This window comes from Taeniopygia guttata, chromosome 35 (genome assembly GCF_048771995.1).
Source record: "Taeniopygia guttata chromosome 35, bTaeGut7.mat, whole genome shotgun sequence".
NCBI classification, from domain to species: Eukaryota; Metazoa; Chordata; class Aves; order Passeriformes; family Estrildidae; genus Taeniopygia; species Taeniopygia guttata.
Genome location: NC_133060.1, coordinates 3307441 through 3320208, shown reverse-complemented (window position 1 = coordinate 3320208; position 12768 = coordinate 3307441). Strand labels below are relative to the sequence as shown.

Below are 12768 nucleotides of genomic sequence, written 5' to 3'. Positions count from 1 at the left end.
GGGGACATCACGATGCCATTGAGCTGCAGGGGGATGTTTCCCCTGTTCCAGTCTATGGCACCTTCACCGCACTGCCACCGCTTCTCCAACAGGACAGGGAGCACTGAGCCGCTCCCTCCAAAGCTCGCTGGGACCAGCAGAAGCATCTCCCCAGCTGCGCTCTCTCCTCCGTGCTGCGGCCACAGGGAAACGCTCCGGGGTTTTCTTGGAGTGCCACAAGACGCCTGCAGCTGGTACTTGCTGGGCTCCTGGATCCTACTGAGCGGAGCAATGGATCTCTGCTGTCTCCTGGGCCAGGCAGGGCTCCTGCAGCCAAGAATGCTCAAAAAGGTCTTCCAGTGAGGGCCTGTCTGTGGGGTCCATGGATAAACACCACCTGATGAGGCGCTGGCACTCTGCAGGGACAAACCAGACACGGCCGCTCAGCAGGACAAGGCTCCTGTCCACGCTCTCCCACATTCCTCGGTGCCCAGGCCACACTAGAAGTGCTCAGAGCTGAAGCCAAAAGCTTTCCGTCGATCCTCCCTTCCGGATGAGAGCAGCACAGAGGCACACGTGCCACCTCCTCCAGCTAAGCCCAGGAGATCAGCCTCCTCATTAGCTGCAGGAGCGGGGCGCTTATGTGCCAGCTGCCCCCTCCCAGCCCCATTCTTCCTCCCGAGCCTTGAAGGCACATCCCCACCTTGAGACACCCGGGGAGGGAAGAAGAGCTGGCTCCGGACGATGTCCTCGTTTGTGTGGAAAGGAAGGTGTCCACAGACCATGTCATAGAGCAGGATGCCCAGGGACCAGATGGTGGCTGGCCGGCCATGGTAGCAGCCGAAGAGGATCCACTCCAGTGGGCTGTATGGGACACAGGCACAGCTCATCAGGCTGATGCTGCTCCCTCCCTTCCTCCCTCCCAGCCAGCTCCCGTTCTGCAACAGCCAGCCCCTGCCCTGCTGAAAAGTAACTTGGCAGCAGCCGGCTGAAGAAGATTTCCCCCTCCCTCTTCCCCCTCTGCCAGCAAAGGGGGAATCTCTGCTGCCTGGCTGGGCCCCAGCATTGGGCTCACCTGACATCCGTGTGTAGAACGTGTCCTGGAGGATTGTGCCGCACCCGAAGTCAATGAGCTTCGCCTCGCCCGTGGCCAGGTTGACGAGGACGTTCTGGGCCTTGATGTCGCGGTGCAGGACGCCGCGGCTGGAGCAGCGCCGCACGGCCTCCAGCCCCTGGCGGAACAGCCCCCGCGCCACGGGCTCCGTCAGGAGCCCCCGCTCGGCCAGCGAGTACCAGAGGTCCTGGCAGCGCTGCGGACGCTCCGTGACCAGCGCGAAGCCGTCGGGCAGCTCGAACCAGCCCAGGAGCCGCACGATGCTGTGGCAGCCAGGGCACGACACCATCCACAGCAGCGCCAGCTCCAGGGGCACAGGGGCGCCGCTGTGCTGCGGGGGAACCGCGATGCCCTCAGCGGGGCCGATGCTGCGCCGCGCCTCGGGCACCCCTGCCCGGCCCCAGCGCAGGAGGGGCAGGAGCTGCTCCAGCTGCTGGAGCTGATTGCCCTGAGATTCCCTGGGCAGTCCCTGGTGAGGCAGCTGGGCCCTGCAGCCCATGGAGGGCACGGAGGGCAGAGATGCACCTGCAGCGCCTGCAGGAGCCCGTGCCGGAGCAGGGGGATGCCTGAGCGGAGGCTGCGACCCCGTGAGAAACCTGTGCTGGAGCAGGGAGCTGGCAGGGACCTGCAAACCCCTGGAGAGGAGCCCACGCTGGAGCAGGGCCCTGCCAGGACCTGTGAGCCCATGGAGGAGCGAGCCACGCTGCAGCAGTTTGTGGAGAACTGCTGTCCGTGGGATGAACTCACCATGGAGAAGTTCATGGAGAAGTGTCTCCAGGAGGGACCCCTGGCCCAGCAGGGAACGACTCCTCTCCCCGAGCAGCAGGAGAAACAACAGGGGATGAACTGACCTGAGCCCCCATTCCCTGTCTCCCTGCACCCACTGGGGGGGAGGTAGAGCTGGGAAGGAGGGAGGGAAGGGCAGAAGGAGTTTTTAAAGCTTTGTTTTACTTCTCACTATCCTGCCCTGATCCAGATAGCAATAAATTCCATTAATATCTCCAATTTTGAAAATGTTTTGCCCATGATGTCATTTGCTGAGTGATCTGTCCCAGTCCTTAGCTCAACCCATGAAGTCTTCATTCTGTTTTCTCTCTCCTGTCCATCTCTGGAGGGGAGTCAGAGAGCAGCTTTGGTGGGTACCTGACATCCATCCAGGGTGAACAGACAACACTTCCTTTCCTTCATTCATTCTTTCTTTCCAGAGCTCACTGTGAAGGGGTTGAGTGGGGCTTTGAAGGGGGGAGTGAAGGTGGTGGGGAGTGGTGGGGACAGGAGCCACAGGGACGAGGGACAGGCATCAGAGGGGCCTGGGGAGCTGGCAGGGGGCACGGCCTGTCCCTGTGGCCCAGCAGCAGGGGACAGGGGGCACGGCCTGTCCCCCTGGCCCAGCAGCAGGGGACAGGGGGCACGGCCTGTCCCCTTGGCCCAGCAGCAGGGACAGGGGGCACGGCCTGTCCCCCTGGGCCAGCAGCAGGGGACAGGGGGCACGGCCTGTCCCCCTGGCCCAGCAGCAGGGGACAGGGGGCACGGCCTGTCCCCCTGGCCCAGCAGCAGGGACAGGGGGCACGGCCTATCCCCCTGGCCCAGCAGCAGGGGACAGGGGGCACGGCCTGTCCCCCTGGCCCAGCAGCAGCCCCGTGCCCTGCCCAAGGTGCCCCAGAGGCAGGGGGAGACCCCAGTCCCGGGGCAGCATTTCTGCCCCGTCCCCTGTCCAGCCCAGCCTGCCCCGTGTGCGCAGTGACCGCTGGCACGGGCTGCACTGGACACTGTGACCTGCTGGGGACACTGAGAGCTGCCCCGCTGTGACACTGCCGATAAACATGTTGAGCTAAGACAAGGATGGGGACATGGGGGGGATCTTGCAGGGGATGTGCGGGATGCTGGGTTTGAGGGACTTGAGGGTTCCTGGGAGGGACCTGGGAGTTGCTCAGGGCTTTGGGCACCCCAGGCTGAGCGGCTCCAGTTGCACTGGGAGATCCTGGTGGAGGTTCTGGGCAGCTGGTCAAGGACCCCCTGCCCTGGAACTGTCCCCATGTGCCCCCATCTCAACGGCTCGTCCCCCAGCAGTGGCTGCCCCATTCCTTACTCCCCTTCCATACTCCCCTTGCCCCTGCCTGTTCCCATGTCCCCCCTGTCCCGTTCCCGTCCTGCTCCCACACCAATCCGGACCCCATTCTCGGTCCCTGTTCAGTATTCCCTGTCCCTGTCCCCATTCCCAGTCCTATTCCCTGTCCCCATTCCCCTTCCCTGTCCCCATTCCCTGTCTCTGTCACCAAAAGCACAAGGAAACATGACAGTGTTTCAGTAGATTCTCTTTGTCCTGTGAAGTTGAGTAGCTGTTCGTGTTTCTGTGCTACTGCTAATCCCTTCCATGAAAAAATCATTCCGGGAAGGAGCAACAACATCTGACACGCACCAATTGTTGCCACCAGTTGCTCCAGGTGCTGCTACCAACAGCCCCTGTAGGATGCAGCACAGCCCCCAATGCACACCAAAAGCCAGGGAATCTCAGGAAAATGGGAAAATGGACAAGACAAACACAGATCTGAACCAATGTGGTTAATCAAACGTTCTCCGTTTATTCGAGATAAGATGGTAGTTTATATAAGCTTCTACATAGTTTACAGAAACAAAGGCAGTCTGATTGCTAGGCTAACAATGTTTACCTTTTCCTTAAAGTGGCTTGAGCCTTACACTATAAACATATACTAATTCACACCCAGACAGCCCAGTGGTCCCCGTCACACCTTAATACTATTTCTATCTGCGCCACAAGCTCTGAATTTCTAACTGCGTCAGAGGCTTGAAGGCCTCACAAGGCCCAAATCTGAGGCCTAGACTGGAGTAGCTCAAATCTCATAACTCATGTCCTCTTTCTGTGAAAAATGCTGCAACACACACCAGCTTTGGCTGCCCTCTGGCAGAGAAGCCCTTTTGGGGCACAGGTTTCTGGGGCAGCAGACGGGCACCGGTGCTGCCAGGGCTCGGGGGAACTCTGCTTCGGCGGGGACTGTGCCTCAGCGGCTGATGTCAGCGCTCCCCGGGCCCCAGGGTCAGAGCAGCATTCCTGCCCTGGCCCACACGTTCCTGGTCTGTGTCACACGGCCGTGCTTAGGATGGCCACCACGTGGGACGTGTCCCGAGGAGGCCGTGCCAGCTTCTGTGCAGGGCCCCGTGCCCTTCCCGCCGCGGCTGCGTCGGCAGCCCTGGGGGTTCCTGCTGCTCTGAGCCCGCAGAGCAGGGCAGCGTTTGCTGATGGTCTGAGCCGTTCCTAAAGATCCTGTTGGGCTGTCTGACACACCTGGGGCAAGGCATTCCTTCCAACCTGGGCCACTCTGGGGGGCTGGGGGTGGCCCCAGGGCAGGTGGCAGAGTGTGCAAGGGCCCTTTGTGACACGGTGCAGCATGGTCACCATGGAATGGAACGGGACAGGGTATCCAAGGGCCCTTTGTGACACGGTGCAGCATGGTCACCGTGGAATGGAACAGGACAGGGTATCCAAGGGCCCTTTGTGACATGCTGTGACATAGGTGTTGGAAGTGACAAGGCCACTCCACAGTGCTCTGTGCACGCGACGAGACAGGACAGAGAGAGCGGTGCTGTAAGGAGCCTTGGCACAGCCACTCGTTCCTTGCTGACCCGGAGCTTTCCTGAGGTATTACTCCTGCAGGTGAGCTTGTGGCCAGACCAGAGCACTTGGTGACCCCTGGCCTTCCCGAGGCATCTCTTCTGCAGCTGCCCTCGAGGGCAGACCGTGGCATTTGCTTTGCACTGTCCTTGACAGGAGTCTCCTGTCCTTGTGGCTGGAGCGCCCAAGACCAGAGTGCAGGACTCACTGTCCTGTAGCCTTGCCAAGACTTCACTCTTGCAGGTGCCCTCAAGGCACGACTGCAGCACTTGCTGACTCGGACCTTTTCCTTTTCACCTTCTGCAAGTAGCCATGAATCCAGGCAGTGACGAGGAGCACAAACCTGCGAGCGTTCCCAAGCTGGCCTGGGGGAAGGAGGAGAAAGAAGGCCCTGGAGCTGCCCCAGCACAGCAGCCTGAAGAGGTGGAGCAGTTCCAGCCACTGCAGAAGGGTGAGTGGCAGAGCTGGGCCACAGGGCTGGTGCCTGCAGCCAGCTTGGCACCATGCCATGCCATGCCTTGCCATGCCATGCCATGCCATGCCATGCCATGCCATGCCATGCCATACCATGCCATGCCATGCCATGCCATGCCATGCCATGCCATGCCATGCCATGCCATCCCCTGGGGCCATGCCCGTGGACAGGATGGAATAGGGGCCGGGCAGACACCCCACAGCCGTGCTCCATGCCCTGGGGCGGCGCGGGGCTGTCCCTGCCTGGGCAGCGCAGGGCTGGGCTGTGTTCTCCGGCCTCTCCCGCAGCCCCTCAGCTCCGGCTGCGCTCGCTCTTTGCCAGGTGCAGCCGTGCAGCGCACACGAGAGCAGGAACGCACCCGTGGCCGCTTCCGCAGAACAGCGCAGGTACCTGCAGCCATCCCCACCTGGGCTGGGCCTGCTGGCACTGCTCAGCCCAGCACTGTGCTCGGAGCACTCCATGCAACATCCCGGGCTTCTTGCCCTTCTGCTGCAGATGGTTTGCAAATTCATGAAGAGGATTCGGGAGGAAGAGAGCAGCGTCGTGGGCACTGTGGTCAGAGCGTACTCTCCCATCTTCAAAACCAAGACCAGTGCTGCCCTGCTGGATATGCTTGTGGAGGAGGGTCCTTCCAGCCCAAAGCAAGTGAGCAGCCTGTGGCCTGGCTTTTCTCCTCCCAGCAGTTGCGTGGCCTCCCAAGCCACGCCTGCTGCTCCCTGGAAGCCTTTGAGGCCATGGCAGTGTGGTGGCAAGGGAAGCACTTCTCTGGGGCAGCTGGGCACATACCTTCCTCTGGCAGCTTTCCAAGTCTCCCCTGCCTTCTCCAGGTGCCGGCCATGGTGAGGTACATCCACCAGTGGCTGGTGGCCAATGAGTTTCCTGAGTACAATCTGTACAGGCCCCTCCTGGATCTGACAGAGGCACAGCCCTGTGACGTGGTGATGGCTCTCCTGCGTGTGGCCCCAGTGTGTGACAGGTACGGGGCCCATGTGTCCACAAGGCTCAGCAGCCCTTCACCCTGTACAGCCTGTCCCAGGTGTCTGACCAACAGAGAATTCCAGGGCCCTCTGGCTGCTCCCTTTGCCAGCCCTGGCCCCTGCCAGCCCCCCAGCGTGCTGCCATGCTTCCCCCCTGCCCCTCAGGGGCCAGTCCCCACAGGGCTGGGCTGCCTGCGTGCTGCCAGTGAGGGGCAGTGGGCAGAGGCAGGGCTGGCAGAGCAGCTCAGCTCCCCGCTGCCACCCAGGCCACGCTGCTGTGTCCCAGACTCCTCTGAGACAGAGCTCTGACCCCACAGAGCTGCTTTGGCCATGTGGAAGAGCATCATGTGCTTGCCCAGGACTGCAGAGCCGGCCATGCTCGTACTCCTCGAGGTGCTGGGGAGCTGGCCAGAGCACAGCACGTGCACCTCCGATGGGGACCACACGGCTGTCCTTGCCCTGGCTGTGAGTTTCTGCCTTTGCTGGCCTCAAGGCCACCTCTCCAGCAGCTCTCCATCCTCCCTCCCCCACGGCGTCTCCCTGCCTCAGGCGCTGGGCTGAAACCTGGCCTCGGGGCAGCTTCAGGGCCACCAGGCCCGGTGCTCCCCCTCCGGTGCTCCCCCTGCGTCTCTCCGGGCCTCTCCCTCCCGTACTGGGCCCTGCCACACGGACACCTCGGCACTGAGCGCTGTCTCGGGCTGCTCTGTCCTTTGCAGGCAACCGTGGTGATGTGGAAGATCCTCCAGCTGCCCTGTGTGCCACATGTAGTCACCGTGTGTTTCCCCTGCCTCTTTGTGCATCTGCTCTTCCAAGTGCTCTTCAGCACTCTGGATATGCCAGAGGAGGTCGATACCTTCTGGGAGGGATGCCAGCAGCAACACGGCCTTGCCACCAACCCCAGCAGGTGCTCCATGCCAGTCCTCCTGTCCTTACCACATCCCTGGGCAGGGGCCAGTGCCCCCAGCGTGACCTGGGCTTTGCTCTGCGCACAGCTTTGCAGAGCAGACCCTGAAGGCCCTGCTCTGCCGACTGCACTATGAGGATGTGGTGGTGGCCATGGAAGACAAGGGTGGCTGGGACACACTGCTCTGTGCTGACACCCACCACTGTGCTGTGGGCGTGCTGGCCAGGTGAGACCCCCTGCTCCCCAGCTGTCCCCGGCATGTGTGCCCTGCACCCCAGGTGCCCCACACAGTCCCCGTGGCTGTGGGCCAGAAGGCCTTGTCACCAAGGGACGGCCAAGGAGGCTGCAAAAGGCTGGGAGAGGAGCGTGCCCAAGAGCAGCAACCTCCCAGAGGGCTCAGCTGCCCCTTGCAGGGTGCTGGAGAAAGGCCAGACCTCTGGGAGGCAGTCCTGGGAGAGGTTTGCCCCCGCTGGCTCAGGGTTTGGCTCCTATTTCCTCCTGTCAGAGAAATGCACCGCGCATCCGAAGCCGTGTGTTCCGCGATTGCATTCCAGCTGCTCGGGCTGCTCAGCAAAGACACGCCATGCCGGGATTTGGCCGCCCTGGCGTTCCTTGTGGAGGTGAGCCTGAAGGCCAGCGCTGCCTCGCTCAGCTGCCTCCCGGCTCTCTGCCCTCTCTTGGCCGCAGTGCCTGGGACGGAGCCCGCGCCCTGTGCTGCTGCCTGGGCCCGGCCCTGTGCGGTTCTGGGCTCCCGCCGGCCGCTCCCCCGTCACTGCCCTGTGCCTTTCAGGTCCTGGAGCGCCTGAACCTGAGTGAATGCCGTGACAGCGTCCTGGAGTTCTTGTCAAAGAACCTGCAGAGCGAGTGCAGGGGGAGGCGTCGCTTGGCACTCAGAGGCCTCGTGGTGCTCGGCACCACCAGTGTCTCGGTGAGAAGAGCGCAGGGGCTGAAGCCGTGCTGCCAGCGTGGGGCTGGGGAAGGCAGTCCCTGGGGCTCGGCTGGCCTTGGGGCACTGAGGCAGCTGCTGCCAGCTCTCCTGCCTCCTGCTGCAGCTGCCCCAGTGCTTTGGCACAGGCCTTTGGCCCCTGGGCCCTGTGGCAGCAGGATGGTGTTTCACACACTTGTGTTCCACAAGTAGATGGCCAGAAGGATGTGGAGCCTGCATGAAAGGCTCGTGGAGCTCCTGCAGGAAAATGACGGCGTCGTGCTCAGGATGACCACGGTTCTCCTCAGAGCTGTATTTCTCTGCAAAGAGGCCCCAATGACCAGCGCCCTCGCCCTGCAGCTGGCTGAGGCGCTCCTGCCACTCTTTGACAACGTAAGGCTCTGCGCCTCCAGCCACGGCCAGCGGGTGCTACCCGCACACTTTGTGCCCTGTGCACTTACAGGCTGTGCCCAGGTGGGCCTGAAGCAGCTGACGCTGAGGTCTTTCTTCCTTCCTTTCATACAGGAGGATAGCCAGGTGCAGTTGAGCTCCATGTTTATCTTCCGAGACATGCTGGATCGTTTTCCGGAAAAGGAAAAAAAGGCCCTGAAGGCACACGTGCGCCAGAGCCTGCTGCCACTCTCCTTCCACTGCCATGATGAGAACCAGCGAGTGGCAGAGGTGAGGACTCGGCAGCTGCTGCTGTTCCCCTGGCAGGGGCTGGGCTGCCCCTGCCCTGGCGCCTCGCAGGCTGCAGCCTCCTGCTGGCCTTGGCACAGGGACGGGTCCTGTGCCCTGGGCTGTGGGGCCATCTCCGCGTCTCTGCTGCTCTCCAGGCTTCTCAGGAAACGCTGCTTTGTGCGGCCGAGTTCCTGAAGCAGAGGGATCTCGAAAAGCTGCTGAAGAACCAGAAGCTGTGGAATTTCACCGAGTGCCTGGTAAGGAGGGCCGGGAAGCCGCAGCCCCAGCCTGGAGAAGCCCCCTGAGCGCGGTGCTCGGTGTGCGGGCTGGCAGCTGTGCCCCTGCCCGCTGCTGCAGCCCGAGGCCGCGCGGGCTCTGCTCCAGGCTCCTGCGGCCCGAGCCGGGTGCCCATGGAGCCCCGGCCCGGCGGGGCTGCGGGGCCAACCCTTCCCTCCTGCCGCTCTCTGCAGCTGGCAGAGGACAGCAGCAGCGTGGCCGAGCACCTGCGCCGGGCCCTGCCCTACCTGCAGAGCCCACAGGAGCCCCTGCGAGAGGCGGCCGTCAGGTTCATGGGTGAGCCACGAGCCGGGCCAGGAGGCCGTGTGGGCACAGGGCTGGCAGCGCCGCTGGCAGGGAGCTGTGCCGCCGGGCCTGACAGGCTCTGTGTTCCCAGGGACGGCCGGGCGGTACCTGAGGGGGAGGAAGGAAGAGCTCCAGCTCATCTCTGAGGGTGAGTGAGGGCAGCGGGCTGCCAGCGGGGGCTGGCGGGGGAGCTGCGAGCCCTGCCCTGGCTGCGGAGGGCTCTGCTCCCTGTGCGGACCAGGGCCGGCGTAGGCAGAGCACACAGAGTTTTCAGGGCACCTGGGGATTCCTGGCCAGCAGCTTCGGGCTGATCCAGCTGGTCCCTGCTCCCTGCTGGCCATGGCCAGAGCCGGCTGGGATGGCCCTGGCACAGAGTCCCCTCGGGTCCCCTCAGATGTGGGAACTGACCATGGCTCTGTTCCTCTCTCTTTCAGCCCTTGAAGGCATGGCCAATGACATCAGTGTCCCCGTCGCAAGCCTGGCAGTTCAAACATTGTACGTCCTCCAGGAAGCAGAGAGAGCTCCATACTCCATCTTTGACAACCTGCATGATCGGCTCCGCAGGGCATGGAGGAGACGGCCTCGTCTGTCGGGGCTCGGCTGGCTGCGCTGCTGGAGCTCTGCAGAGAGCTGATCCCAGAGGCTCTGTCTGCTGGGGCCGCCCGAGCCAGCAGGAATGTTTCGTTTCTTTAAGATTGTTCTTTTCTTTCTCTTTGTTTTACTTTAGCATATAAATATAGGATGTGTTGCAATAGACAGACTCCCAGGATCTTTCTTTTGCTGCCCAGGCTCTGCAGGGTCTAGGGGAAGAGGGACAAAAGGGATCCTGGGCTCAGACAGCTGCCCAGGCATGCAGGGTTGCAGGGAAAATGGCCAGAAGCCCCTTGGCCTTTGGTGGTTCTGCCAAAGCCTTTGTGCTGCCCACAGAGCAGATGGGCAGGGGCTGGAGCTGTGGGGATCTCTGTGAGAGCGGTGCCTGGAGATGGCCACAAGCCCTGTCCCAGGCAGGAAGCGCCATCCGTGTCCTCCTGCCCGTGTGTTGCTGCCTGGATTGCTGAGGGCTCCCAGGTGCCTCTGGATGGGCTCCTCTGGAGCTCCTGTGGGGCTGCGGCGCTGCTGCCAGGCAGGTTGGCCGGGCTGGGGAGAGCCTGAGGGGACGGGGCCACGAAGGGATGAGGGGCTGTGGAAGCCCTGACAGGACAAGGCAGTGGGAAGGCACGGGGGGGACATGTGAGGGAGTGGGTAACGCTGGCTCAGGGGGGAAAGTGGGTTGGAGCCAAAGAGACCACTCACCCCGATGTTCCTGTGGCAAACAGAGCACGTTTATTCTCAAGCCCTTCCTTCTAAAGGGCCTTTGAAAAACCCAGTCTGGATGATTTCACTGGTCTGATCTCTGTGCCCCTTCAGATTCTGGCCTGGGGAATGCCTGCAGCCTTGGGAGAGCTGTGATGGGCCAGGCCCCTGTCAGTCAAACCAGGGCTGGTACATTCACCCCGTACAAGCCAGCCTGCACGGTGACACGGCAACAGAGTGCGAGGCACAGCTGCGGGTGCTCCCCGTGAACCTCAGCTCTGGGACCACTGCCTGCCCCAAGCTTCAGGGGCTGCAGGGGGAGCCCGGCTGGGCTCTGCCCTGGGGCCATCCTGCAGGGACAGCTGCACACAGCCTGCAGCTTTGGGAATGGCATTAGTGCCTAGGCTGGGGGGGAAGCTGCAAGTCCTTGACTGCTGTCTTGTGTTGCTGAGAAGAGGAAGGACATCTTGGAACTGGGGATGCTCTATTTGAAGTCAAGCGGGCAATTTTGTGGTGGGGGAGCTGCGTGGGCCAAAAGGACGCAGGGGTGCTGGTCAAGAGCAGCTGAAGGTTGGCCAGTGTGTGGCCAGGTGGCCAAGAAGGCCAAGGATGCCCCGGCCTGTGTCAGCAGCAGTGGGGCAGCAGGAGCAGGGCAGTGACCGTCCCCCTGGGCTGGGCAGCGCTGCGGCCATGGCTGGGAGTGCTGTGTCCACTTGTGGGCCCCTCTGAAGCAGAAAGTCCTCGAGGGGCTGGAGCGTGTGCAGAGAAGGACACGGGAGCTGGGGAAGGCTGTGGAGCACAAGGCCATGGAGGAGGTGCTGAGGGAGCTTTAGCCTGGACAACGGGAGGAAAATGGTGAACATGGAAAATCCCATGATGAAATACACTGAACTGGAAGATATTGGTAAGGGGTGAGTCCAGTCACAGTTACTTCTACACAGCCATGGGCCAGGTGTTTTGCTGGTATATCAGGTGTTTCACTGGAAGATCTATCCAGTGTGAACTCAGGCCAGCTGGAAACATGTTCAGATACTGGGGATAGATTGTCCCACCGCTTCAGTGCTGCTCAGAATTTGTGTGTGTGCTCAGAAAGCATTGTCAGAGACATCTCCATGCTGCCGAGGTCATGCCTGCATCAAGGAACAGGACCTGGAAGATCTCTTTGTCTCTCAAGTGTGGGACAGCTCTGTGTTAACTTCTTTAGTATTTTTGTATGTCTCAAAATCACACTGCCACACTAATGAAAAAAGAAGAATCTTGCTTGCCTGAAAGAGCAACCTACCCCCTGTCAAAGCTGTGAAATAACAGTTCTCAGGAACATTTCTTTCCCATGGTTTGTGGAAGGAAATATTGCACGGTCAGGACAGGAACCACACAGTTTAGAAACTGAAACCCAAGATGAAAGAATAAATTCCCTTTAGGAGCTGAGGCAGTAAACCCCAACGCTTCAGCAACCGGCCCAGGCACTGCCCATGCATTTGAGAGGAAAAAGGATCATCTGCCTTCTGACAGAGCCCTCCTGCATCCTGCAAGTTTTAGGCATTTACAGCAGAGATCTCCTGTGTGGGCTGGCTTTCACTCTAAGAAATAAACAGCTTCTCCTTTCTCTGCTTCTGTTTTGTTTCTAGGACTTTTGGACATGTGGTTAGAGCACTCAACAAAGCCACAGGAGGAGAGGTAAATGTCAACAGCCCCCGCAGACTCTGCTGCACCCGAGGGGCTTTCTCCTCTGGTGTGGGCAGCTGTGGCCAGAGCTTTGGGTAGAGCTGTGCTGAAAAGGCAAAAGAAGCACAGACTGGTGCCAGCCTGCAAAATACATTTGGGACAGTCTTTGTCCTTCTCAGCTGCCAAAAAGAAGGCCCAGAGGGCAGCAGTTCATTTCAGAGAAGGATGTGCTCACTCGCTCTCAATTGCTAAAACAAAGGTGGTGCCTTAGAGCATCTCACTGCTCTTTGGGGCGACAGCTTCCGAGTTCTGAATTCTCATCTCTGCCTGCCAGAAAATGCATCTGAAAGTTACTGGTAGTTCCTCAGCCACCTGCAGTGCTGCACTTGGGAACTGCACACAGGGAGAGATCTGCAAGGCATCCCTAAAAGCCATCGCCCAAGTTGTATCCACAGAGTATTGAGGCATGGATCACTTCTTCTGAATCCCATACAAAGCAGCAGGGAGTGGGCTCAGAGGTTTGTGGGTGATAGCTGAGACAC

The 12768-nt window shown here is 61.0% G+C and overlaps 1 protein-coding gene across 1 annotated transcript in view; it reads right to left on the bottom strand.

Annotated features, from left to right (window-relative positions):
* Positions 1-255: 255 nt before the first annotated feature.
* LOC140681356 (serine/threonine-protein kinase pim-1-like) overlaps positions 256-12768 on the bottom strand; it is a 32713-nt gene continuing 20200 nt past the window's right edge. The window contains exons 2-4 of the mRNA XM_072921006.1: positions 1060-1483; positions 683-864; positions 256-395 (exon numbers count right to left, since the gene is read on the bottom strand). Coding sequence (XP_072777107.1) covers positions 256-395; positions 683-864; positions 1060-1483 — 746 coding nt within the window. The remainder of the gene's footprint in view (positions 396-682; positions 865-1059; positions 1484-12768) is intronic.